General features: G+C 44.7%; 1 protein-coding gene across 1 annotated transcript in view; it reads right to left on the bottom strand.

Moving 5' to 3' along the window:
• Positions 1–2256: 2256 nt before the first annotated feature.
• FTO (FTO alpha-ketoglutarate dependent dioxygenase) overlaps positions 2257–26196 on the bottom strand; it is a 72152-nt gene continuing 48212 nt past the window's right edge. Inside the window, exon 7 of the mRNA XM_032231144.1 lies at positions 2257–2571. Within this exon, the coding sequence (XP_032087035.1) occupies positions 2443–2571 (129 nt within the window). The 3' untranslated portion in view covers positions 2257–2442. The remainder of the gene's footprint in view (positions 2572–26196) is intronic.

Genomic DNA, 26196 nt, shown 5'->3' with positions numbered 1-26196 from the left:
TAGTCCAAACCCCTGCCTAGGCAGGAAACCCTATACTCTTTCAGACAAATGGGGGTGCATGGGGAGGTCACTTGTGCAAGCACAGCGGGGCTGGGCACACGTGTGTGTGTCTTGTGCGCATTGCATTATAGGTGTGGGCATGCATGCGTGGGGGGGGCGGGTAATGCTGCCGACATTATTGCCGGTTCAGTGCACGTGCAATTTTGCGCTCCATATGTGTGCGCACTTGCCCATAAATAGAATATTAAAAAATGAAAAAAAAAAAAAAAAAAGAACCATGCCACGGTGACCGGAGAACCGGTTCGGAGGCGTGGCAGACCTGGGTCATTGCTGGTTCTGGAGACCCAGGCCAGCAAACCATTACCCGTTTGATCGAGCCGGTCCAAACTGGTAGGAACCCACCTCTGAACGTGCGTGCTATCGCGCATGCGTGAGCACATTCCGCATGGGAGGACAAAAAGTTTAGCCATCCCTGGTATAGGGTCTTCTGCTTCAGCAGCGTGTTGGACTAGAAGACCTTTAAGGTCCTTTCCGGCCAGTGGTGGGATATGACCAGTTTGCCCCAGTACGGGCATACCGGTACCTGCTGGGAACACCAGCTTCCGCTACGGTGCTCCGGAGGGCCAGCCCACCTGCCCGACATCCTTACCCATACTTGAGCCAATTGGGGCTTCCGGGCATGGCACCTGCGCAACGCTCCACTGAGCAGCTGGAGCGCTGTGGAGCCGTTGCAGAGCGTCGCGGGTGGTAAGCACTCAAGCGCGTGCTGTGTGCGTGCATGTGGTGGACGCCCAGCCCGGTTGCACTGCATGGGTTGCAACGGGATCCGGAACCCCCCATTGCTTCCGACCCTGTTATTGTGTTATAAATCACAACGGCCTATTTACTCGGTGGATCCTACAGATGGTGGCTGTTTAGGGCAGGTCAGTCAAAGACAAAAACCTCGCGTAGAGTCAAGGGAAGGAGGAATTAGCAATTGCAATTGCAAAATACTCTGGAGGCACCGTCTTTCGAATGCTTCCAAGGCTCCAGCTCTTGACATTCTCTTTCAGGTGTTTAGGTATAATGAGGCCCTGTGCTTTGTCTGCTGTTTTTTTTTTTCCCCTTCCCTCCCTTCTTCACCCTTCTCCTTCCTTTCTTCTCCACCCTGGACTCCTGCAAAATACTTAACATTTTCGTCCTAGAGGCTCAATTATGCCACTTGGCTCCAGCTTGGGAATAAATTGATAGCTTTAGGGAAAAACAACGACAAGAGGAGGAGGGGAAAAAAAAACCATTGAAACTAGAAGTGATCAAAGAGAGTCGCCGTCCGTCTCCATTCAAAGAAAATCCATATTTATTGCATATTTGCTCTACTAAACTGATCTATTCAGTACGTTAACCTTTGGTAGGTTCCCTTGGTTGGTTTTTTCTCCCCCAAGCCACACACACTCACGGTGTATACAAATATGGAGCTGTGTGTCTGAATTCCTACTTGGGCAAAACTCTAAGCGTCTGAACATTCCTTCCCAAGGACAGGGAGTCCTGGATGTACGACCACAATTGAGCCCAGCATTTCTGTTGTTAAGTGAGGCATTGGTTAAGTGAGTTTTGCCCCATTTTACGAACGTTCCAGCCACAGTTGTTAAGTGAAGCGCTGCAGTTGATGAATGAATAACTCAGTTGGGAGGGAGGACAGATCAATGGAAGGAAGGATGGATGGAGGGAAGGAAGACTGAGATAAGGGAGGGAGGGGGAGAGGAAGGAAGGAAGGACAGATCAATGGATGGAAGGAAAGAAGGAAGGAAGGAAGGACAGATGGATGGAAGGAAGATTGAAATAAGGCTTAGAGGGAGGGAGGAAAGAAGGAAGGACAGATAAAGGGAAGGAAGGAAGGAAGGAAGGAAGGAAGGAAGGAAAGAAGGAAGGAAGGAACATCGAAATAAGGGAGGGAGAGAGGAAGGAAGGAAGGACAGATCAAAGGATGGATGGAAGGGAAAAAGGAAGGAAGGATGGACAGTTGGATGGAAGGAATATTGAAATAAAGCTTGGATGGAGGAAGGGAGGGAGGGCAGATCAATGGAAGGAAGGAAGGAAGGAAGGAAGGAAGGAAGGAAGGAAGGAAGGAAGGAAGACTGTGATGAGGGAGAGAGGGAGGGAGGGAGGGAGGTAGAAAGGAAGACAATTAAAGTAAGATGCAATGGGAGTATAGAACAACCCAGGAATGCTCAAATGAAGATTAAAAAGATCAGTTAGTTTCCCTCTTTAGAGTCTAAAGTGAGACATGCTCAAAACAAGAAAACCTAGACTACGTAGATATCAAAACATTTTTAAAGAAAGAGGGTACAGCAGCTGCTGGGAACGGTCTTACTTTTTCTACTTTTTCTTCCGTGCGATTTCCATCTCTTTCTATTTTTCTAAACGTATCAAGGGCCTACTGTGCTCTCCTTCAATGCCACTTTCTCACCTCACCAGCCACTCTTGACGCCGAGCTTGTCGTTCAACCAGGAGGGGGAGAAGGCTGCTGATTTTTTCATTCCTTTGTTCCTCCATCTGTTCTTCTTTTCGTAATTCACGGAGCAGTAGACTCGTCTTCGGGGGTGGGTGGGGAGGAGAGGAGAGGAGGGGGTTGGGGAGAGGTTGGCAGCAAAGAGAGAGAGAGAAAAAAGCCATAAACGTTATAAAACAAATAAAAGAAAGAAACAAAGCATAAAATTAATTAAGCAGACCATAAGCAAATAGGGACAGTAAATCAATGCGCCTTTTTATTACACTTCTATGGCCTGGAAATCAATACAGTAAACGACGGGTCAAGAAGGGGACCAACCTCGCTTTGGTATTTAATCAAAGTACATGAAATCTTCAGGTGAAAATCTTAAAGCATCATCAGGTTCGTATTGGGAATTCATTTTTGTCAGGTGCAATTATTTGGTATTTTTTCTGATAAATACCAAAACAAAACAAACCCCAGCCCAACCCAATATTTGGAATATTTGGACTGCAGTTTTCTTGAGATACATTTTTAGTCTCACACTGTTCTTTCTCATATGCTATTTATTAGGGGGGGAGGAAGGAAGGAAGGAAGGAAGGAAGGAAGGAAGGGAAGAGGAAGGGAAGGAAAAGAGGAAAGGAAGGAAATAGTGAAAAAGGGAGGGAGAAAATAAAGCAAAAGGCAAGAAAGCAGGAAGGCAAGGAGGTGGTGGTGGTGGTGGTGGTGGAAGAGGAGGAGGAGGAGGAGGAGATGATGATGATGATGATGATGGAAGGAAGGAAAAGAGGGAAGGAAGGAAAGTGAAAAAGGAGAGAAAATAAACCAAAAAGAAGGAAGAAAAAGAGGAAAAGAAGGAAAAAAAGAAAGGAAGTAGTGAAAAAGGGAGGGAAGGAGGGAGGAAGATAATAAAGCAAAGCCATGAAAGCAGGAAGGCAAGGAGGAGGAGGAGGAGGAGGAGGAGGAAGAGAAGAAGAAGAAGAAGAAGAAGAAGAAGAAGAAGAAAGATGGAAGGAAGGAAGGAAAGTGAAAAAGGAGAGAGGAGGAAATAAATCAAAAGGAAGGAAGGAAGAAAAAGAGGAAAAGAAGGAAAAAAGGAAAGGAAAGGAAGTAGTGAAAAAGGGAGGGAGGGAGGAAGAAAATAAAGCAAAAGCAATGAAAGTAGGAAGGCAGGGAGGGTGAGGGTGAGGGTGAGGGCGAGGAGGAGGAGGAGGAGGAGACGAAGAAGAAGAAGAAGAAGAAGAAGAAGAAGAAGAAGAAGAAGAAGAAGAAGAAGAAGGGAAAAGAGGGAAGAAAGAAAAGTGAAAAAGGAGGGATGAAGGAAATAAAGCGGAAGGAAGGAAGGAAGGAAGGATCATTAAGGTAAGATGCAATGAGAGAATAAACCTCTTCCAGCATGAGGTTTCTAACATGAACTATTCTGCTCAAGCGTACTAATGCGGAGAAAGTGCTAATGTATAAAAATGTATTCATTTCCTCTCGGAATGAGATGTTGCTTATATTGCCAACGTGCTTTACATGATTAAGTAAACCATGACTTAAGGGTGATGAGGTCAGAACCGCAGCCTCCGTGAATATAAAATAACAAGGGCTTCCAAGGGCTCAATTCTCATTTTCAAACGGGGCTTAGCCAAAGGTTAGGAGGTGATAAGAAATATCCTGACAGCCTGAGGTCAAGGGTTCAAGAAATGTGGCCAAAGATATTATCAACCTGGAAAGCCATTTCCTCAAATCAACACTATGGGGTTGTTGTTTTTTTTGTTTTAATTTTGTAAAGAAGAACTGATCAATCAAAAGCTTGAGTGGTGCATTCCCTCTCTCTAAATATATACCTATATTTTCGGAAGATGTTCTTTTGAACAAGGGCCTTCTTATCAAAGTAAAGGTCAGCTCTGGGGTTTCTCATTCACTTAATGATCTTTAATGACAGATGACTGTCCATAGAAATTCTTTTTCACCCGATGTTGAGTGAAGCCTTCGACTTCGCTGCAGGATCTCCCTTCTTTTCCTTCGCAAGGCATGTCTAAGACCTGAGGTCATTTGAACCAACAAACGAGGCCCGTAGGTCTGTCTTATCTCATCGGTCGCCCAACGGAGAATTTGTTTGGAAGGGTTCTAATGTTTAGCATCTGTGGAAGGTGATCTTCCTCCACTCCCTTCCCTGCTGAAAACACGTCCTGGATGGGCCCAGTGAGAAAGATAAGAATAGAGTAGTGTAGTGTAGTGTAGTGTAGTGTAGTGTAGTGCAGTGTAGAGTGGAGTGGAGTGGAGTAGAATGGAGTAGAGTGGAGTGGAGTGGAGTGGAGTGGAGTAGAGTAGAGTAGAGTATAATAGAATATTGGAAAATAGAATAGAATAAAATAGAATAGAATATTGGAATGTAGAGAAGAGTAGAATACAGTAGAATAGAATATTGGAATGTAGAATATAATAAAGTAGAGTAGACTAGAGTAGACTAGAGTAGAGTAGAGTAGAGTAGAACAGAACAGAACATTGGAATGTAGAGTAGAGTAGAATAGAATAGAATATTAGAATGTAGAATAGAATGAAATGGAATGGAATAGAATAGAATAGAATAGAATTCTTTATTGGCCAAGGGTGATTGGACACACAAGGAATTTGTCAGTGTACATAAGGAGAATAAAAATACATTCATCGAGAATAAAAAGATACAACATTTAGTGATAGTCAAGGTTACTAATAAGCTATCAAATCGTACCAGGAAATTAAATAAAACAATATAAATAGTAAAGATACAAGCAACATGGTTATAGTCATCAGTGGGAAGCAATTGGTACTAAGAAGAAGAATAGTAATACAGTAAATTATTTGATAGTGCTGTGGGAATTAGTTGTTTAGCAGAGTGATGGCGTTTGGGGAAAAAACTGTCTTTGTGTCTAGTTCTTCTGGCGTGCAGAGCCCTGTAGCATCATTTTGAGGGCAGAAGTTGACACAATTTATGTCCAGGATGCGAGGAGTCTGTAGATATTTTCACAGCCCTCTCTTTGAGTCCTGCAGTGTTCAGGTCCTCAATGGAAGGCAGGTTACAATCAATTGACAATGGATAATTAACAAGCCACAGCATCAACAACTCTGTGCCACCAAGAGATTCTAGACTCTTGGTTCAGCTGGCCGGGGCGGGGGGGAGGTGTGGTGTTTGAGACCTTCCCTCAAAGAATCGATGTGATTTAGGCCATGTTTGGGGCATTGAATTCTCCCTGTTCCTGGAACTGAACAGGCGAAAGGATGCTCTGCTCCTCTTTAGCACTTCATTTTGTCAACAAATAAGGTTTTCATCAGGAGATCTAATGTACTTCCCAGCAGAGATTAAGAAGGATCAGTTCTGAGCTCTCGCTAAGCCCTTCTCACTTCAAGGGTTGAGGACCAAAATAAATAGCCAGGGATGGAGGGAACTTTAGTTCCTAAGCAGCAGAGCCTCCCTCTTCCAACTCCTGCAAATTATCCCATGGAAAACAGTTCTTTTGGGTTATAATTTATAAGTGCGGGAAGTGGGGAACTAGCAATAGCAATAGCAGTTAGACTTATATACCGCTTCATAGGGCTTTCAGCCCTCTCTAAGCGGTTTACAGAGTCAGCATATCGCCCCCACAGTCTGGGTCCTCATTTCACCCACCTCGGAAGGATGGAAGGCTGAGTCAGCTTTGAGCTGGTCAAGATCGAACTGGTGGCAGTCGGCAGAATTAGCCTGCAATACTGCAATTGAACCACTGCACCACCACGGCCCTTCCTTCCTTCCTTCCTTCCTTCCTTCCTTCCTTCCTTCCTTCCTTCCTTCCTTCCCTTCCTTCCTTCCTTCCTTCCTTCCTTCCCCCTCCCTCTCAATAGTATTTAGACTTATATACTGCTTCATAGCAATAGCTCTTAGACTTAAATACCACTTTACAGCCCTCTCTAAGCAGTTTACAATGTCAGCCTCTTGCCCCCCAACAAACTGGGTCCTCATTTTACCCACCTTGGAAGGATGGAAGGCTGAGTCAACTTTGAGCTGGTCAAGATCGAACTGGTGGCAGTCGGCAGAATTAGCCTGCAATACTGCAATTGAACCACTGCACCACCACGGCCCTTCCTTCCTTCCTTCCTTCCTTCCTTCCTTCCTTCCTTCCTTCCTTCCTTCCTTCCTTCCCCCTCCCTCTCAATAGTATTCAGACTTATATACTGCTTCATAGCAATAGCTCTTAGACTTAAATACCACTTTACAGCCCTCTCTAAGCGGTTTACAGAGTCAGCGTCTTGCCCCCAAAAATCTGGGTCCTCATTTTACCCACCTCGGAAGGCTGAGTCAACATTAAGCCTGTCAGGACCGAGTAGAATGGAATGGATATTCTGGTTTTAAGATATCGCACCTGTCCTTGGGACTCACAAATCAAAACGGTAACCCTACTTCTTTTTAAAAAAATTATTGCACCGTGCTCAACACCAACAACTTCATTCAACAATTGCAGCGGAAGTTTTTGGGGTTTTTAAAACCCTCAGGGAGCTGTTGAAAAATGGCCGCCTGCTTGTGGAGAGAAACAAAAGGAAGAAGGAGAGAAGCGAGGGAGGAGGAAAAGGGAGGGGAGGCCGCTGCTCTTTATAGAAGCCAGCTGTTGCAACATGTGGTCCTTTTGGCCTGCCTTGGCTTCCCCACTGTTAGCCCAGTGCAGGTATAACTAACATGTCAGTGCTTTGAAGAGCACTCAACAGGTTTGCAGAGATGACGAATGGCCGAAGATCATATGCAACACAGAATGCATCGAGTAATTCATATTTCGGTGTACGGTTGTCCCAAGTCCTGCAGTTTTAACGTATGGGAAGGAGCTAGTGATTGGAAGGGAAGGGAAGAGGAGAAGAGAGGAGGGGAGAGAAGAGAATAAGAGAATAAACCCTATACCATTTCAGATAAATGTCTGTCTAATCTCTCCTTAAAAGCTTCCAGTGTTGGGAGTCCCCACAACTTCTTGAGCCAAATTGTTCCACCGATGAATAGATCTCATTGTCAGGAAATTTCTCCTTAGTTCTAAGTTGCTTCCCTCCTTGATGAGTTTCCACCCATTGCTTCTTGTTCTATCCTAAGGGGCTTTGCACAATACTTTGACTCCCTCTTCTTTGTGGCAATGCCTGAGATATTGGAAGACTGCTGTCATGTCTCCCCTAGTCCTTCTTTTCATTAAACTAGACATACCCAGTTCCTGCAACCGTTCTTCATATGTTTTGGCCTCCAGCCCCCTAATCCTCTTTGTTGCTCTTCTCTGCACTCTTTCCAGAGTCTCCACATCTTTTCTACATCGTGGCGACCAAAACTGAACGCAGTATATTCCAAGTGTGGCCTTCCCAAGACCTTATAAAGTGGTATTAACACTTCACAGGATCTTGATTCTATCCCTCTGTTTATGCAGCCTAGAACTGTGCCCGCTAGTGTAGCACAGACCCGCTGCCTTGGTCTTGACAGTCCATTCTCCAAAGCGCCTGAGGGCAGGAGAAGAAGCAATGGGTGGAAACTAATCAAGGAGAGAAGCATCTTAGAACTAAGGAGAATTTTCCTGAACAATTAGAACAATTAACCAGTGGAACAACTTGCCTCCAGAAGTTGTGAATGCTCAAACACTGGAAGTTTTTAAGAAGATGTTGAATATCCATTTGCCTGAAGTGGTTTAGGGTTTCCTGCCTAGGCAGCGGGGTGGACTAGAAGACCTCCAAGGTCCCTTCCAACTCTGTTATTCTATTCTATTCTATTCTATTTTGTTCTGTTCTATTCTGTTCTATTCTATTCTATTCTAGTCTACTACTCTACTGTATTTATTAAGAGATCTTCAAGAACCTACTTCAAGGTACACATCTCAATAGCAACCCAACAAAACAGAAGCCATGACTTTCCCGCGACTCTTAAATCTTTCCCATCGAGTACCTTAACTACTGCTGCTTTTAAACAAAAAAGCCGCTTTCTTATGACAGGAGAAGGGATGGGATTTTTCTAGCCTCTCCCTATATAACCAAAGCCTCGTTTTGACCGTTGCAGATTTACAAAATTGTTGCTTTCGGTCTCTGCCCTCCCAACCCATGTTTCTCTTCTTCCCCTTGACCTGCAATTTTAAAACTTAGCCTAATCTACTTCGGCTGGCTTGGCCTATGCAGTCAACACACAGACGAGAGACTCGGGGGATGGGGGGAAATGCATTTTTTCTCTCCTTTTTGGAGTCGGAGAAATCCCAACGACGGCAACAAAGCCGGCCTCTAAAATACCTAGGAAGCGGACATAAAAATAATAAAAGGAAGGACAGGAACGGAATGAAAAATACGAAGGTCAATAATTCCATCCAGCAGTCGGGGGGGATATATATATATATATATATATATATATATATATATATATATATATATATATATATATATATATATATATATATATATATATATATATATATATTTCAAGCTATTTAGCTCTCATCAGCTAGGGTTGTGACACTAAATATATACCTTCTTCCCTGGCTTCAGCTGATAAGGAGGAGACCTGTGGCTTAATGGCTAAGACGTTTGCCTAAGATGCAATACAGCACAGGTTCGAATCCCAGTAAGGTTGTGGCTAGCTGATGAGAGCTAAATAGCTTGAAATAGGTCTATACTAGTCTCCCTTTATTTATTTATCAGCACAAATAAAAAAACACAAATATAACAAAGGCAACAGTTAAAATATTGGGTTTCTGTCGTGATGGACTCTTGTGACGAGCCGATTGACAGATGATGGAAGCAGTTAGCTTCCTCCCATAATTGGGGCTTACCAGGGGTTGTGACACTGTGTGTGTGTGTGTGTGTGTGTGTGTGTGTGTGTGTGTGTATGGCTCAGTTTTTGAGAAGTAAGGAATACTTATTCTTAAGGGCGGTTTTCTCCTAGATTTATTCTCTGGACTGACAATTGTAGGGAAAATACTTAACTAATCTCTCATTCCAGATCAGGGTCCCAGGTGTGATTTAAACCAAAGGAATAGTAATTCTGTGCAGAAGCATTTTATTCAGGTGTTCTCTCCTAGTTTCCCTAAGAGCATGAAGCAAACTCCTTGTCCCAACAAAAAAACCTCTTTTATTAATTGACTGTGAATTCTGCTCGGTCACATCCAGCAAAGTCTTTCAAGGGAGGATTTATAGTCACAGACCTTATCAGGCGTGGAGAGCTGCCAGGCCGATATCTGCAAAACTTGGCAAGGAGTCTCAGAGAGTCACGAACCAATTAAGCGAATTCTCCTGCAAACTCCACTCCACTTTTTCTCCTCTTTTATTTCCTCTGGGAGGGGCCATTCATCGTCCACCTGTGGCCTTACTCCCAAGTCGACCCCAGTTCTTTAGCTGTTCCCTTCGTCTGGCAACTCTGCGCATGCACACACTGGGAACAGGCTCCAGCTGTTCATCTGCCTCACTGACTCTGAAGGCAGCTGATAACTGGCATATGTCTCTGGCCCCCTCTCTGCCTCTGACACAGAGCCCTCATCAGAGCCTTCCCCAGACTTCAGGACTGGCCCATGTTCCTCCCCCCCCCCAACCTCCTCACTGTCTGAAGCTGCTGCCGACTCCGCTGGTCGCTGGCAGGCCACAGCATGTGCGCAACACAATTTACATTGAAGAGCATACACATGTCTGGCACATCTTGGGCACGCGGGTTATCGGTAGCAACCCACCCCTGATATACATACACACATACAGATCATGATCATCATTTTAGCCCTTGTCTATGTACTGCAGGACGAAGGCCTCACGTTTCCAGCCAAGATTGTGCCCAGGTTTCCTTTTGCCAATTGGGCCCACCACATTTGCTGATGTGGTCAATCCATACATAGACATATACTAAAATCTGTCCCATATTAGGAAGCGGGAAAAGCATTTTTTTAAAAAAAATGATTCTGGAAATGTATGCTAGTGGTTTGCAAGAAAGAAAGAAGGAAAAAAGGAAAGAAAGAAAGAAAGAAAGAAAGAAGGAAAGAAGGAAGGAAGGAAAGAAGGAAGGAACAAAAGAAAGAAAGAAAGAAAAAAGAAGGAAAGAAGGAAGGAAGGAACAAAAGAAAGAAGGAAGGGAAGGAAAGGAAGGAAGGAAGGAAGAAAGAAAGGAAGAAAGAAAGAAAGAAAGAAAGAAAGAAAGAAAGAAAGAAAGAAAGAAAAAGAAAAAGAAAGAGTTGAGGTCAGTAAAATATTTTCCAGGTCAAAAGATCAACCATGGGATACAAAGACACTTTTCCCCTAGCAAATCAATCAACTTGCCACAGAGCATGCAAGACCAATAGTCATCAACTCCAGGACAGAGACAAAAAATATACTCTTTGTCCCCTTTTTTAACACAATAGGTTATTTAAAGCTTGTGAACACTCTCGCTTCGCATCCTGCCCTCATCCCTCTTTGGATACTCATGAATTAAAAACAAAGGGTCCCAATGAATATGGTAGCCATGCTGCAGGGTTAAGCATGCAACCTTAAAATATGGTACCCTTACGTCCGGGCGTAAAAAGGCCCTTGACAATGTGGACAGGAATTACTGCTGTTCGAGAAAAAGGAGACAATTAAAAAGCATCCAGGCTGTTTGCCGAAACAGCTGTTGGCGTTTTCATCCCATCTGACCTCTAAAAAGGAGAAGGGGTATAACCCCCCCCCCCCAAACACCTTGGATATTTTAAAACAAGAGGACTAGAAGGGATGATGCCTGCCTCTTCGTTTTTCTTGTAAAAATGGGCTTTGCCCAATTGCAAATATCACCGCACTGATTTTTCTACTTCGATACAGTTCTTGCCCAACTTTGGAAAAACGGAAAGGGAGAGGGAAGACGGTGTGGAGATCTCTCGAAGAAAAGGGAAGGTCAAGTTCTGGCTTGACTACGTTGCGAAGGGGAATAAGAAGGGTGTAAAAAGTGCCCTCTTTGGAAACGACTGACAAATGGGAGATGTTCAAGAGAAGAATCTCTGAACCGAAAAATTGGGGGAGTTCTGTGAAGTTTCTGCATGCTTAACAGGGAACATGCTAAGAGCCAGTTTGGTCTAGTGACTGAGGCATCAGGCTAGAAACTGGGAGACTGTGAGTTCTAGTCCCGCTTTAGGCATGACAGCTGGTTAGGTGACTGTGGGCTAATCACTAGGATATTGGGAGTTCAGTCTTAAGGTATAGAAGCTGCTTAGCTGACTTTGGGTGAATCACCAGGAGAGGATGAGTTCTAGTTCTATATTAAGCATGAAAGTCAGCTGGGTGACTTTACACGAATCACCAGGAGATGGTGAGTTCTAGTCTCAGCCATGAAAGCCAGCTGGGTGACTTTGAGATGATCACACTGTAGAGACGGTGAGTTCTAGTCCCAGCTGGGTGACTTTGGGCCCTCATTCTCTCTCAGTCCAAACCACCACAAAGGGTGGCTGTTATGGGGAGGAAATAGAATGAGAATGCTGTGTTACCACCTTGCATTTTTTGTAAAAATAATAAAGGCAGGAGACAAATAAACAAACATCAAAATCCCAGCCATGGTGTGACCTTTCATTCCTTCCTCGCCTCTCTTTCTAGGACCTCAAAATCTAACAGAAGATCTGAGAAACACGGAGTCCCAATGGATGCCATCGACTCTACTCAAACCCAACTTCTCCTGGCCTGTCTGGTCCTCCCACAGCCTGCCTGACTCATGGTTACACAAGGGTGAAATCCAGCAGGTTTTTGACAGGTTCTGGAGAACCGGTAGCAGAAATGTTGAGTAGTTCGGCGAACCAGCAAATGCCACCTCTGGCTGGCCCCAGAGTGGGTTCGGAATAGAGATTTTGCAGTATCCTTCCCCTAGAGTGGGGAGGGAATGGGGATTTTGCAGTATCCTTCCCCTGGAGTGGGGAGGGAATGGGGATTTTGCAGTATCCTTCCCCTGGAGTGGATTCAGACTGGAGATTTTGCAGTATCCTTCCCCTGGAGTGGATTCAGAATGGAGATTTTGCAGTATCCTTCCCCTGGAGTGGATTCAGAATGGAGATTTTGCAGTATCCTTCCCCTGGAGTTGGGAGGGAATGGGGATTTTGCAGTATCCTTCCCCTGGAGTGGATTCAGAATGGAGATTTTGCAGTATCCTTCCCCTGGAGTTGGGAGGGAATGGAGATTTTGCAGTATCCTTTCCCTGGAGTGGGAAGGGAAGGGGAGATTTTGCAGTATCCTTCCCCTGGAGTGGGGAGGGAATGGGGATTTTGCAGTATCCTTCCCCTGGAGTGGGGAGGGAATGGAGATTTTACAGTATCCTTCCCCTGGAGTGGATTCAGAATGGAGATTTTGCAGTATCCTTCCCCTGGAGTCGGGAGGGAATGGATATTTTGCAGTATCCATCCCCTACCATGCCCACCAAGCCACGCCCACAGAACCAGTAGTAAAAAAAAAATTGAATTTCATTATCGTGGTAACGCCTTCATAAATGAAAAGCATTCGTGGGAAGCTTTTGGAACGAGGAAGGGGAAAAAAAAACCTCCACTCCTTGGGGAACGAATGCAATAAAAGAAAAGTTTTGTTTCTGCCACGTGGGCTTACGACCGGACTTCAGAAAATATATATATATGAAAAAAAACAAAAACCATCCCATTCTCTTTTGTGAAACAGATACTTTCTCTTCTCTTCCAGCGGGAAGAAAACACGCTGTGGATAAACAGAACAAAAGAAAGGGGAAAAAAAGAAGAAAGCAACAGAAGAAAGGAAAGCCAAGCCATGCATAATAAATATCAGAATGGAAGTTTTGCTCATCAAACTAAGATTCCAAATATATTCTAATCTCTTGAGCCACCTTGCTTTGATGTCTGCCGAACGAGAAAGCCTGTGTATTTTGTAAGATTTACAGCATGCCCAGTGGAAACGGTCTCATATTTCACTTTTTCCCCCCCTCTCCTCCTTCTCTATTTGAAATTAAGAATATATTAGGCCAATTGAGTTTCCTGATGTTTATTGTGTTGGACTGAGAACTTATTCAGAGATTCAGAAGGTCTCCGCGCTTAACTGCAGCATCAATAGCATTCCTAGAAGTTCATTTTTCTCTGCTAAAAAAAAGGGGGGTTGGCTGGAAATAAGATCTGAAAAATCATCTGGTTTGGTTAGGGGGTGGGGGGGGAAGCTTGCTTCACATAAGAAGCAACAAAGGAAAGTTTAAAATGGCCATTTTTTGATAAAGTGGATGGCGTTGTTTTTTTAAAGAAACAACAGCAAGGATTTAAAATAGAATTTAGAACAGAATAGAGTTGGAAGGGACCTTGGAGGTCTTCTAGTCCAACCCCCTGCCTAGGCAGGAAACCCTACACCACTTCAGACAAATGGTTATCCAACATCTTCTGGAGGCAAGTTGTTCCCCTGATTAATTGTTCCAACTGTCAGGAAATTTCTCCCTAGTTCTAGGTTGCTTCTCTCCTTGATTAGTTTCCACCCATTGCTTCTTGTTCAAAGTTGCACCCCTAACTTTGTAGCTACCACCTGATCCTAGAAAAAGCAAGCAGCTGCTTTCATGGCCTGCAGATACGTTCAACCTAAAAGCCCCGGTGGCACAGTGGTTAGAGGGCAGTACTGCAGGCTACTTCTGCTGACTTCCGTTGCCTGCGGTTCGGCAGTTCGAATCTCACTAGGCTCAAGGTTGACTCAGCCTTCCATTCTTCCGAGGTGGACAAAATTGTTGGGGAAAATAAGCTGACTCTGTAAACCACTTAGAGAGGGCTGTAAAGCACTGTGAAGTGGTATATAAATCTAAGTGCTATTGTTATTGCTTTGCTCTTTTCCCCTTCCTTCCTTCCTTCCTTCCTTCCTTCCTTCTTTCCTTCCTTCCTTCCTTCCCTTCCTGCCCTCCCTCCCTCCTTCCTTTCTTTCTGTGAAGTAGTTAGAAAGCAGTATTGCAGGCTAACTCTGCCAACTGCAAGGAGTTCGATCATGATTGGCTCAAGATTGACTCAGTGTTCTGTAATTCCGAGGTTGGTAAAATGAGGATCCAGATTGTTCGGGGCAATATGCTAACTCTGTAAGTCGCTTAGAGAGGGCTGTAAAGCACTGTGAAGTGGTATATAAGTCTATTGCTAAGTGCTATCTTCCTCCCACCCCCCTCCCAAAGCATCATTTTGGAACGGAATCTGAAGCACTCCGCTGCCCATTAATAATTTAACAAATTGCAAGGAAACGGTAAGGGCCGCATGGAAAATACTCGAAAAATAAATGCTCAGACAAACTAGTTTTACAGGGCTGATTCTTCTCTGACATTATGAAGGACAGCTTAATATTTAAATTCATGCACATTTTCTCCAGCTGCCTAACATCTTTCTCAAGCTTATGCCTTATTCAGAATACAATACCTACAAACCTTTTGAATGAAAGGCACCGGCGGAATTTATTTTATTCTATCTACATGTCATTAATATGTATTATATCTCCATGCAGTTCGAGAATAGATCCCTGCATCTCTTGGGCTAGCGCAATAAAGGTTATAGGTCCTTGGGGATTTTCCCTACCTTTTTAAAATATATATATATCTGATCCCATGTGGGCTTGATTTACAAGTTACTCAAACTGCCTTGTGCAACTTAAACCTGGATTCTGCGTGCTGACACCGGAAACGTGTCCCTGTTCAAATAGGAATTCTCAAAAAAGAATAATAACAGAGTGGGAAGGGACCTCGGAGGTCCTCTAGCCCAACCAGCTACTCAAGCAGGAAATCCTACATCGTTTCAGACAGATGATTGGTCGATCTCTTCTTAAGAGCCTCCAATGTTGGAGCACCTACAACGTCTGAGCCATGGTGGCGCAGTGGTCAGAGTGCAGTACTGCAGGCTACTTCGGCTGACTGCTGGCTGCCTGCAATTTGGCAGTTCCAATCTCACCAGGCTCAAGGCTGACTCAGCCTTCCGAGGTGTGTAAAATGAGGAACCAGATTTGGGGGGGGGGGGCAATATGCTGACTTTGTAAACCGCTTAGAGAGGGCTGTAAAGCACTGTAAAGTGGTATATAAGTCTAAGGGCCTTTGCTATTGCTTTGCTCTTCTCCCCTTCTTTCCTTCCTTCCTTTCTTCCTTCCTTCCTTCCATTCCTTCCTTCTTTCCTTCCTTCCCTTCCTTCCTTCCTGTGCAGTAGTTAGAAAGCAGTGTTGCCGACAAACTCTGCCAACCAACAGGAGTTTGATCCTGACCACCTCAAAGTTGACTCAGCCTTCCATCCTTCCGAGATGGGTAAAATGAGGAACCAGATTTGGGGGGGCAATATGCTGACTTTGTAAACCGCTTAGAGAGGGCTGTAAAGCACTGTAAAGTGGTATATAAATCTAAGGGCCTTTGCTATTGCTTTGCTCTTTTCCCCTTCCTTCCTTCCTTCCTTCCTTCCTTCCTTCCTTCCTTCCTTCCTTCCTTCCTTCCTATGCAGTAGTTAGAAAGCAGTGTTGCTGACAAACTCTGCCAACCAACAGGAGTTCGATTGTGACCTGCTCAAAGTTGACTCAGCCTTCCATCCTTCCGAGGTGGGTAAAATGAGGATCCAGATTGTTGGGGAAAACAAGCCAACTCTCTAAACTACTTAGAGAGGGCTGTAAAGCACTGTAAAGTGGCATATAAGTCTTAGTGCTATTGCTCTTCTGGAGGCAAGCCGTTCCAGTGATGAATTGTCCTCAATGTTGGGGAATTTCTCCTTAGTTCTTCTCTCCTTGATGAGTTTCCATCCGTCCCTTCTCATCCTGCCTTCAGCTGCTTTGGAGAAGAGGTTGACCCTCCCTCTTCCTTGTGGCAGCTGCCCAAATGTCACCTCTACAGCTTAACGTCCTGTGAAATTTGAAACTTATGAGGCTGGGTAGACTTCCCTCCTCTATCTATCTCAAGTTGTCATTGCCAGAACAACCCTAATCCTAAGGCATCATTCACAGGTTTGTCCCTTTCTGCAGCCCACTTGAGACACCCATCCATTCACGCCATGTTGCTTTCAATGGAATGTGCCTTTGGAAGGAACTGCTTCCCATTGCCAGTCAATCATGTCCACACCTACCGGGATTCAAAATTTCCCTAGCCGTTTGGAAGATGTTAAGATGGATGACTTATCAGCCTCATTTTAGCAATAGCAATAGCAGTTAGACTTATATACAGCTTCATAGGGCTTTCAGCCCTCTCTAAGCGGTTTACAGAGTCAGCATATTGCCCCCTATAACAATCTGGGTCCTCATTTTACCCACCTCGGAAGGATGGAAGGCTGACTCAACCTTGAGCCGGTGAGATTTGAACAGCCGAACAGCCGAACTGCAGTCAGCTGAAGTAGCCTGCAGTGCTGCATTTAACCACTGCGCCATCTCGGCTCTTTTGATCTTTCAATTAACTCCAGGGGTGGAATTCTTCCGGTTTGACCCAGTTCGGGCATACCAGTAGCTCCGAAGATCTGCTGAGAGTCAACCGGTTTGCTCCATCTTTCAGTGGGGCCCGCTCACCCGCCCGCCCCTGGGTTATACTTACCATTGTCAGGCCTGCCCTACAGTTATATCCCTTTTAAGATCTTTGGCCTGCCACACTCTCTCTTATTTCATTACGCTGTTTTATTAGTGTAGTAGTTGGGAGGGGGGAATAGAAAGGAGTAGAATTGTGGAATGTGTTGTTGTCATTCTTTTCTAGAATCCCAAGGTCATCTTTTGCCTCTGCACCTCGGCACCTGACCGGAACCAGCTGGGTGGAGATGCCAGTGTGGAAGGAGAAGATTGGACCATGTGATGGATTTGTGGGTGTGGGGACAAGATCATGAACTTTCAACTGGGTGGGAATCCCATGTAACATTCGGAACTGGGATTCCACAGCATGATGCCAACATGTCTGTCTTATTAAATTGGAACTTTAAGGATAGCTCTGCCTTGGACTCTGATTTAATTCTGCATGGTATTTGGAACACTGACAACCATGTTTTCCCGAATATAAGACAGGGTCTTATTTTCTTTTGACTCCCAGAATAAGCACTTGACCTTATTTTTGGGAAGGTCTTATTATTTTTGAGGTGCAGGAGGCGGCGAGCATGGTCAGCTCAAGGCTGCTGCTGCGTTGCAATATTTTTGTGGAGGGCTTACAATGCAGTCCTCTCCATTCAGCGGTTGAGAAGAAGTGACCAGGAACGACTGAGAACATGGACAGAAAAGGCTTGTTCCCTCCATCCCATAATTCTAAAAAAAAAAAACCTTTCATCCCCAAACGGGACACTCACCCAAAACATACTATGCCGAATGAGAATTTTGAAAGCCCACGTCTTTGGAAGTTGGGCAAAGCTGTATTAGAACCTCAAATGGTCATTTTCCATGTTGGATGGAAGTTGAAATAGACATGTTGAAAAGGCTCTTCATCCGTAACAATGGGAATTCCCATTGTTATATGATTAATAGCAACAGTAATGGCTTTTAGACTTGTACACTGCTTTGTAGTGCTTTTACAATCCTCTCTAAGCGGTTTACAGAGTCGGCCTCTTGCCCTCAACAATCTGGGTCCTCATTTTACTGACCTTGGAAGGATGGAAGGCTGAGTCAACAGAGAAACAGAGAGAGAGAGAGAGAGAGAGAGACAGAGACAGAGACAGAGACAGAGAGACAGAGAGACAGAGACAGACAGAGATTGGCAATAGTCCTTAGACATATACTGCTTTACAATGTTTTACAGCCCTCTCTAAGCGGTGTACAGAGTCAGCCTCTTGCCCCCAACAATCTGGGTCCTCATTTTACTGACCTTGGAAGAATGGAAGGCTGAGTCAACAGAAAAACAGAAAGAGACAGAGAGGCAGAGAGACAGACAGAGACAGACAGAGACAGAGAGACAGAGAGAGACAGAGATAGAGACAGAGATAGAGAGACAGAAAGAGACAGACAGACAGAGACAGAGAGAGACAGAGACAGAGAGACAGAGACAGAGAGACAGAGAGAGACAGAGATAGAGAGACAGAGATAGAAAGACAGAAAGAGACAGACAGACAGAGACAGAGAGAGACAGAGACAGACAGAAATAGAGAGAGAGAGACAGACAGACAGAGACAGACAGACAGACACAGACTGATTGACTGACTGCACCAAACAAATAAAATAAAATAAAATCAAGTGCATAATTCCCAGTGGAATTGACCGCCTCTTGCCAGACAAGCTGAAAGCTGATTACAATATTTCCCCTCCTTTGGGTATGCAACAGCTTTTGTTGACGGAGAGCGTATTAATATTCAGGCTAACCGCCTGTCAACAGTCCAGACAGGTCCCAGGAAAGATTCTGAAACTGACCAGGTTTCTCTGCCCTTCCAGAATTCTTCAGGAGACAGAGAGCAGCACCCTTGACCCGGGCAGAAGCAGAGATAAGCCTTCTGCATTGTAGACCTTCATGGGAAGAAAGGACTGGTGTGTGTGTGTGTGTGTGTTTGATGGGGTCTTTTCCTCCATCCCCACCTCCCTGCCTCACGCTTTTCTCCACCCAAAGTTTGAACGAAACACACCGGCCATGTCCGACGTGGGAACGAGAAAGGGAAGGCGAGAAGAAGCAAAACGACACCTTGATTTCAGTGGGACCTCAAGGAGGCCGTGGACTGCCTGTTTGATTTAAACCCGTGATGGCGAACCAATGGCGCGCGTGCCACAGGTGGAACGCAGGGCTCTCTCTGCCGGCACGCAAGCCGGTTGCCCCAGCTCAGCTCCACCGCACATGTGCGTGCTGTCGCACAACGGCCAGCTGGTTCTCAGGTCTCCGCTACACATGCGTGGGGGTTGGGGCGCATGTAGGAGACACGCATGCATGTGGGGGGGGTTGTGTGCGCATGCATGGGGAAGCGTGAGGAGTTGCGTTGGGGGGAGTGTGTGTGGTTGCATGTGCATGCGGGGGGGGGAAGCATGCAGACGACAAAAAGGTTAGCCATCGCTGATTTAAACCCAAGCTGCCTTAGCAGACACACGGACTCCAGCATTAATATGAGAGAGAGAGAGCAGGTAGTGATTACTGGGAAAAGCTGAGCTGGAATGGCCAGCTTAGGTCATCTGGCTTAACCGTTTCATTATATGTGCAGCAAAGGTGGGATAAATCAGTGCTGAAGGAGGGGAGAAAGAGCGAGGGAAATAAGAGAGAGACAGAGAGACAGAGAAAGAGAGAGAGAGAGAGAGAGAAAGAAAGAGAGAGACAGAGAGACAGACAGACAGAGAGAGAGAGAGAAAGAGAGGGAGTGAGAAAGAGAGAAAGAGAGAGAGACAGACAGAGAGAGAGAAAGAGAGAGAGAAAGAGAAAGAGAGAGAAAGAGAAAGAGAGAGAAAGAGAGAGAGAGAGAAAGAGAGACAGAGACAGAGAGAGAGAAAGAGAGATACAGAGAGAGAGAAAGAGAGAGAGAGAAAGAGAGAGAGAGAGAGAAAGAGAGAGAAGCTGCTATCCTGATGTTTCTCCAGATATTGTCGCTTAATGTATCCTCGGTAGAATTCTATTCAACACTTCTGTCTTTAACTACAAAGCGAGAGGCTGTAGCAGCTTTAGGAAACATAAGTATCGTCTTTTTTCACCGCACAGTATCTGTGTGTGAAATTCTCTAAAGGGGTTTAAGTATTTACCCTGAGCACTATCAGGCAGCTTCTAAAATTCTCCTTGCCCTATTGCAAAGGGGGGAAAGAGGAGGGAGTCCAAGGAGAACAACCAGGCTGGTGGGGAGATGGGGGGGTGAGGAGGAGGGAGGAACTACTTCAAAGAGAATCATAAACACCAGGCCTTTGTGCTCTGAGCATATATTTTGTTTTGGAAGCTTAGCTCTGAATTCGCTCGGAATTGTAAATATTATCTATATGAGAGAGAGACAGAGACACACACAGAGAGAGACAGAGACATACACACACAAAGAGAGAGAGACACACATACAGAGAGACAGAGAGACAGAGAGAGACAGAGACAGAGAGACAGAGACAGAGAGATAGACAGAGACAGACAGAGAGAGAGAGAGATACAGAGAGACAGAGACACAGAGAGACAGACAGAGAGAGAGACAGAGACACAGAGAGACAGAGAGAGACAGAGACAGAGAGAGACAGAGACACAGTGAGACAGAGACAGACACACAGACAGAGACAGACAGACAAGAGAGAGACAGAGAGAGACACAGACAGAGACAGAGAGGCACAGAGACAGAGAGAGACACAGAGAGTGAGACAGAGACAGAGAAACAGACAGAGACAGAGAGAGACAAAGAGAGAGAGACAGACAAGAGAGACAGAGAGAGACACAGAGGCACAGAGAGACATACACAGAGAGAGAGAGGGAGAGAGAGAGACAGAGAAACAGGCAGAGGCAGAGAGAGACAAAGAGAGAGAAAGACAAGAGAGAGACAGAGGCACAGAGAGAGACACAGAGGCACAGAGAGACAGACACACACACACAGAGAGGGACAGAGAGAGACAGAGACACAGAAAAACAGATAGAGACAGATAGAGACAGATAGAGACAGAGAGACACACACAGAGAGAGAGAGACAGGCAGAGAGAGAGACACAGAAAGAGAGAGAGAGAGAGAGACAGACAGACAGACAGACAGAGAGTTATGATGTCACTTAGTTTGGTCATGAAACATCTGGAGAACTCCAAGGACCCTATCGTTCCTTATCATATCCAAACGCAGGTCAACTTGCAATGTTTCTCTTCCCTCAATGCACAGAAGACAGCTGGAGATCCAACCAAGGAGGTTCACTAGCCCTGCCTTACGTGTTCTGTTTCTTCCCACGAATTTCCAAACAGAAAGGATCTCTTTTTTCTCCCTATACTCCAAAAAAAAGGTACCCTGGGATGAGTACAGATGGCTCTTCTTTCTTTTAACCTATTGATGGGGGAGGCCTTCAGAAAACCCCAGGGCTGTAGGCTGGGACTGAGAAGTTAGAGGTAGAAAATAATCAACGTATCTTGGAAGGTAACAGTGGCAAGATCCTTCCCTGCCTCTGTCTGGAAATAAATCCATGGACATGGCTATAAAAACCTCCAGAATCTGATCTTGACTTGGAGAAGAACTTCAGCTGCTGGGTGTTTTTCAACCCCTAAATCAGCCATTCTTTTTTGGAGAAATTAAACATTGTGCTGCAAACTAGGGCATACAAAACCTTTGCCAGACCAATTCTCGAATACAGTTTGTCTGCCTGGAATCCACAGTGTATATCGGGCATTAATACGATCGAACGAGTCCAGAGGTATTTCACGAGAAGAGTTCTCCACTCCTCTGCTCACAATTGAATCCCTTACGCCACCAGGCTCGAAATTTTGGGCTTCGACAACCTGGAACTACGCCGATTAAGGTATCACCTAAGCCTAGTACACAAAATTGTCTGCTACAACGTCCAACCTGTCAACGGCTACTTCAGCTTCAACCGCAATAATACACGGGCAAATAAGAGATACAAACTCAAGGTAAACCGCTCCAAACTTGATTGCAGAAAATACGACTTCAGCAACAGAGAGGTCAACGCCCGGAATGCTCTACCGGACTCCATTGTTACATCCTCAAACCCTCATAGCTTCAACCTCAAACTGTCCACCATGGTCTTCACCCAGTGGTGGGTTTCCAAAAATTTTCAAACCTACTCTGTGGATGTGGCCTCCTTTGTGGGAGTGGCTTGACGGTCATGTGACCTTGTGGGAGTGGCTTGCCAGCCATGTGTTTTCTTTCTCTCTCTCTCTCTCTCTCTCTCTCTCTCTCTCTCTTTCCTTCCTTTTGTCTCTCTGTCCCTTTTCCCTTTTTTTCTTTCATCTCTCTCTCACTCTTCTTTCTTTCTTTCTTTCTTTCTTTCTTTCTTTCTTTCTTTCTTTCTTTCTTTCTTTCTTTCTTTCTTCCTCTTTCTCTCTCTGTGAGTCTGTGTGTGTGTATGTGTAGGTGTGCCTGTGTGTCAGTGGTGGGTTTCAAAATTTTTGGGAACCTCTTCTGTAGGTGTGGCCTGCTTTCCGGGTCCACTGGTGGAACCTCTTCTAACCGGTTCGGTAGATTTGACGAACTGGTTCTCCCGAACTGGTGCAAACTGGTAGGAACCCACCTCTGGCCTCACCCCATTCCTAAGAGGTCTGTAAGGAGGTGTGCATAAACGCACCAGCCTGCCTATTGTCCCTGTCCTACTGTCCCCAATTATTTGTACCCATTTCCTGTGTTCATGTCCATGTTTATACCTATGCCTGTTATCTCGTATATGTTTGACAAACTAACTAACTAAATAAAAACAAAAACAAACAAACAAACAACCTTCCTGTAGGGAAATGAAATAGACTTTCACCCTGCCATCGTTGGGTTCTCTAGACAGCACAAAAGGAACGATAAAATAGGAAGCTAGAACAGTAGGACTGGAGCAAACACAGATCCTTGATTGTCCCCCTCGGATCTCATCGGATAACATCCTGCATCGGTGGTGGGCGATTACAAAAATTTTGCAGTAAAGAATGCTAAAAGGGCTACCGGTTATTGCTCATAACTTTTTTCGGGAAATAATGAAAATGTTTGAAGATGCATACCTCCTTTAAAGCTGCGACAGCCGGCACACAGCAACAAATAAGTGCAGGGTTTTATGGAAAGAAAAAATGTTAATGTGCTGGAAGGTTACCACTCCTTCATATCTTTGCCTAGCCTCGGCCAAATTCTTCCACATTTAGCAGGGCTTAAATAGTATTTTCACCTCCCTTGCTTAAACGCAGGTTTCTGATATCACGAGGAAGCCGATGCAATTTGAATTAAAGCCGTCAAGATGAAGTATGTACTATCATGCACGCTTCCTCGCATTAAACATAGAATCAAACCTCACTGTGCTATGCGATTTCTTCCCCCCCCCCTTTTCTTTCCAAATATGTGTGAAACAATTTCGCGCGTAACCCTGCCTTTCGTTGCCTGGATTGCAAAGGTTTCTCCATCCCACTCCTTTGATTTAGCAAGCAAAAGTATTATTTTAGCCCCCGCTTATTTTTAAAACCCGTCTGAAATTCACGGGGAAGGATTCCGTGCACACACAAACACACACAATTTTATATTTGTCTTTGCCTCTCTCTCATGTTTGCAATAAACAGACTCCTTTTTAAAAAATTTCCTCTCTCATCTTTCCAAGCTTCAGCCCAACATTAAAACATAGGTAAAAAAATAAATAAATGTCTGTTTGGCCAGCTTGAGCATGAAGCTGGATCCTGGGGACTCAGATTCGTTCGTACTGTATCTCAGAACAGCTTCCATATCGCATGCGATGTTTTCAGCCAGACTCGGGGGGGGGGGGGGGGGGGGGGGAAGCAAGATTTTTCCAGCCTCTTTTGAAATGGAAACACTGTCTTTGAATTGGCAGCCTCGATGTTCAGGGTGATAAAAGTGTGAATCCTGGTCACTACGATTAATACAGCCCTGCGTGTATTTTCCACATGCGTGCATTCACACCAATTGCTTTTACATTTTTTTTTAAAAAAAACAGACAAGGGTTAGGAGGGGGGGGGAGAAACGGAGGAGGAGGAGGAGGAGGAGGAGGAGGAGGAGGAGGAGGAGGAGGAGGAGGAGACCCAAAGTTTAAACTTGCTTTTGGCTTTCAACCTTTTGCAATTCACAGCCTCATAATAGAGAAAGAGAGCCAGGGAAGCCAAATGGATTTTTATCAGAATGTCATTCAAATAAAAGGTTTAGCATTTACATCACAAGAGCTAGCTAGGGCGAGGTGAGCCTCCCCTGAAGGGAAAGAAATGCCAGGAATAAACATTGGAATAATAAAATAATAACATGTGTATATGTAATGTAGGAAAAAGTGGCCTTTTTTTCCCCCTTCTTCTTTCCACGGAATCTCAAAGCGGACAATGGGATGGATTCTTCAAGAAAAAGCTCTATTAACACGTCGGAAATAAATGGAGCGTTAACATCCCTGAAATGACACTCAAGTTCCTTTTAAAAAAAAAATAAAAATCCATAAATGTCATAAATCAGAGGAATAACAAAAGCTGAGTGGCAGCCTCAAAATGTACAGATGGAATGAAAAAAAAAATTGTCCTCCTTGCATAAGAGAATAAATTAATTGTGCCTTAAATTATGTTTGTCTTCTGCTAACAGGTGATTTTGTTTTAAGAAGCAGGTGAGGATGGAAGCTTGTTTTTATGACGTGTTTAAAGATATATATATATATATCCCTGGGCAGCCTTTACAATGTAAACAAAGACGTTATATTTATGATTTTTTTTTTAAAGTTTAATTCTACGGAAATCAGATCTGCTCCCGTCCGCGTTTCTCTGCTGAATTGCTGCTGAATTTGTTAGTCCACAGCTGATTTCCTGTATTACAAAGTCTTAGAGATTATGGTTAACTTGAAGAAACAGCTAAATTTTTTGATACTTAGCCCAATATATAAAAAGGATAATGTTTCCTGGAGACTGTAGCTCAATAGTGCCCCCTGCTGTAAAAACTATATTCAAAGGAAACACACAAAGATATATAATTAAATGTTTGGGACTCGGGACAGGTACGAAAAGACATTGCGAAGAGAGAAATTGAACGATAATAACCAGGAAAATGTATTTAAGGGTTTTGGCGAAAACCAACAGGCTTCACGAAGGACAGTTCCCTGCCGTCTTTCGAAACAGTTCTTGATGAACGGCGGTTCACGCAAAGTTATGAAATTGTGCGTTTGAGGTCTAAATTAGAAGCAGCTTGATCTTTTTTTATTTATTTATTTAGAAAAAGGGTTTTCCCAGATCACTGATAAATATCACCTTGAATCCCTCCAAAAGGCGATAGGCCCTGTTTCCAATTAAGCCCACATGGTAACACCATCCCATTTGTAAAGAACGCAGCCCTTGAGAATTCCACCGCCAGGGGACATTTTTTCCATGTTCCTGACACACAGCAGAGATAAAATGACAAGCCGAAAACTTTCCTTGGCCTTTTCCCAGCCCGATGTAACTTACAAGAAGGAAAACTGCAATTGGAAAGAGAGAGAAACAGAGAGAGAGAAAGAAACAGAGAGACAAAGGCAGACAGAGAGATACAGACAAAGAAAGAGACACACAGAGAGAGACAGACAGATACAGAGAAAGACAGACAGAGACAGACAGACAGACAGAGACACAGAAAGAGATACACAGAGAGAGACAGACAGAAAGACAGACAGAAAGACAGACAAACAGACAGGCATCACCCTGCCAAAAAAAGAGTGCATAGTCAAAGCTATGATTTTCCCAGTTGCAATGTATGGCTGTGAAAGTTGGACCATAAGAGAGGCTGAGCGCCAAAGAATGGAGGCCTTTGAACTCTGGTGCTGGAGAAGACTCCCGCGAGTCCCTTGGACTGCAAGGCCATCCAGTCGGTCAGTCCTAGAGGAGATCAACCCTGACTGCTCTTTAGAAGGCCAGGTCCTGAAGAGGAAACTCAAATCCTTTGGCCACCTGATGAGAAGGAAGAAGGACTCCCTGGAGAAGAGCCTCATGCTGGGAAAGATTGAGGGCAAAAGAAGAAGAAGGGGACGACAGAGAATGTGGTGGCTGGATGGAGTCACCGAAGCAGTCGGCGTGAGCTTAAATGGACTCCAGAGGATGGTAGAGGACAGGAAGGCCTGGAGGAATGTTGTCCATGGGGGAAGAGCCGAGGTAGCGCAGTGGTTAAATGCAGCACTGCAGGCTACTTCAGCTGACTGCAGTTCTGCAGTTCGGCTGTTCAAATCTCACCGGCTCAGGGTTGACTCAGCCTTCCATCCTTCCGAAGGTGGGTAAAATGAGGACCCGGATTGTTGTTGGGGGCAATATGCTGACTCTGTAAAACCGCTTAGAGAGGGCTGAAAGCCCTATGA

This window comes from Thamnophis elegans, chromosome 14 (assembly GCF_009769535.1).
Source record: "Thamnophis elegans isolate rThaEle1 chromosome 14, rThaEle1.pri, whole genome shotgun sequence".
Classification (NCBI taxonomy): domain Eukaryota; kingdom Metazoa; phylum Chordata; class Lepidosauria; order Squamata; family Colubridae; genus Thamnophis; species Thamnophis elegans.
Note: the sequence above shows the minus strand (reverse complement) of the source record. Positions and strands in the feature narration are given on the sequence as shown.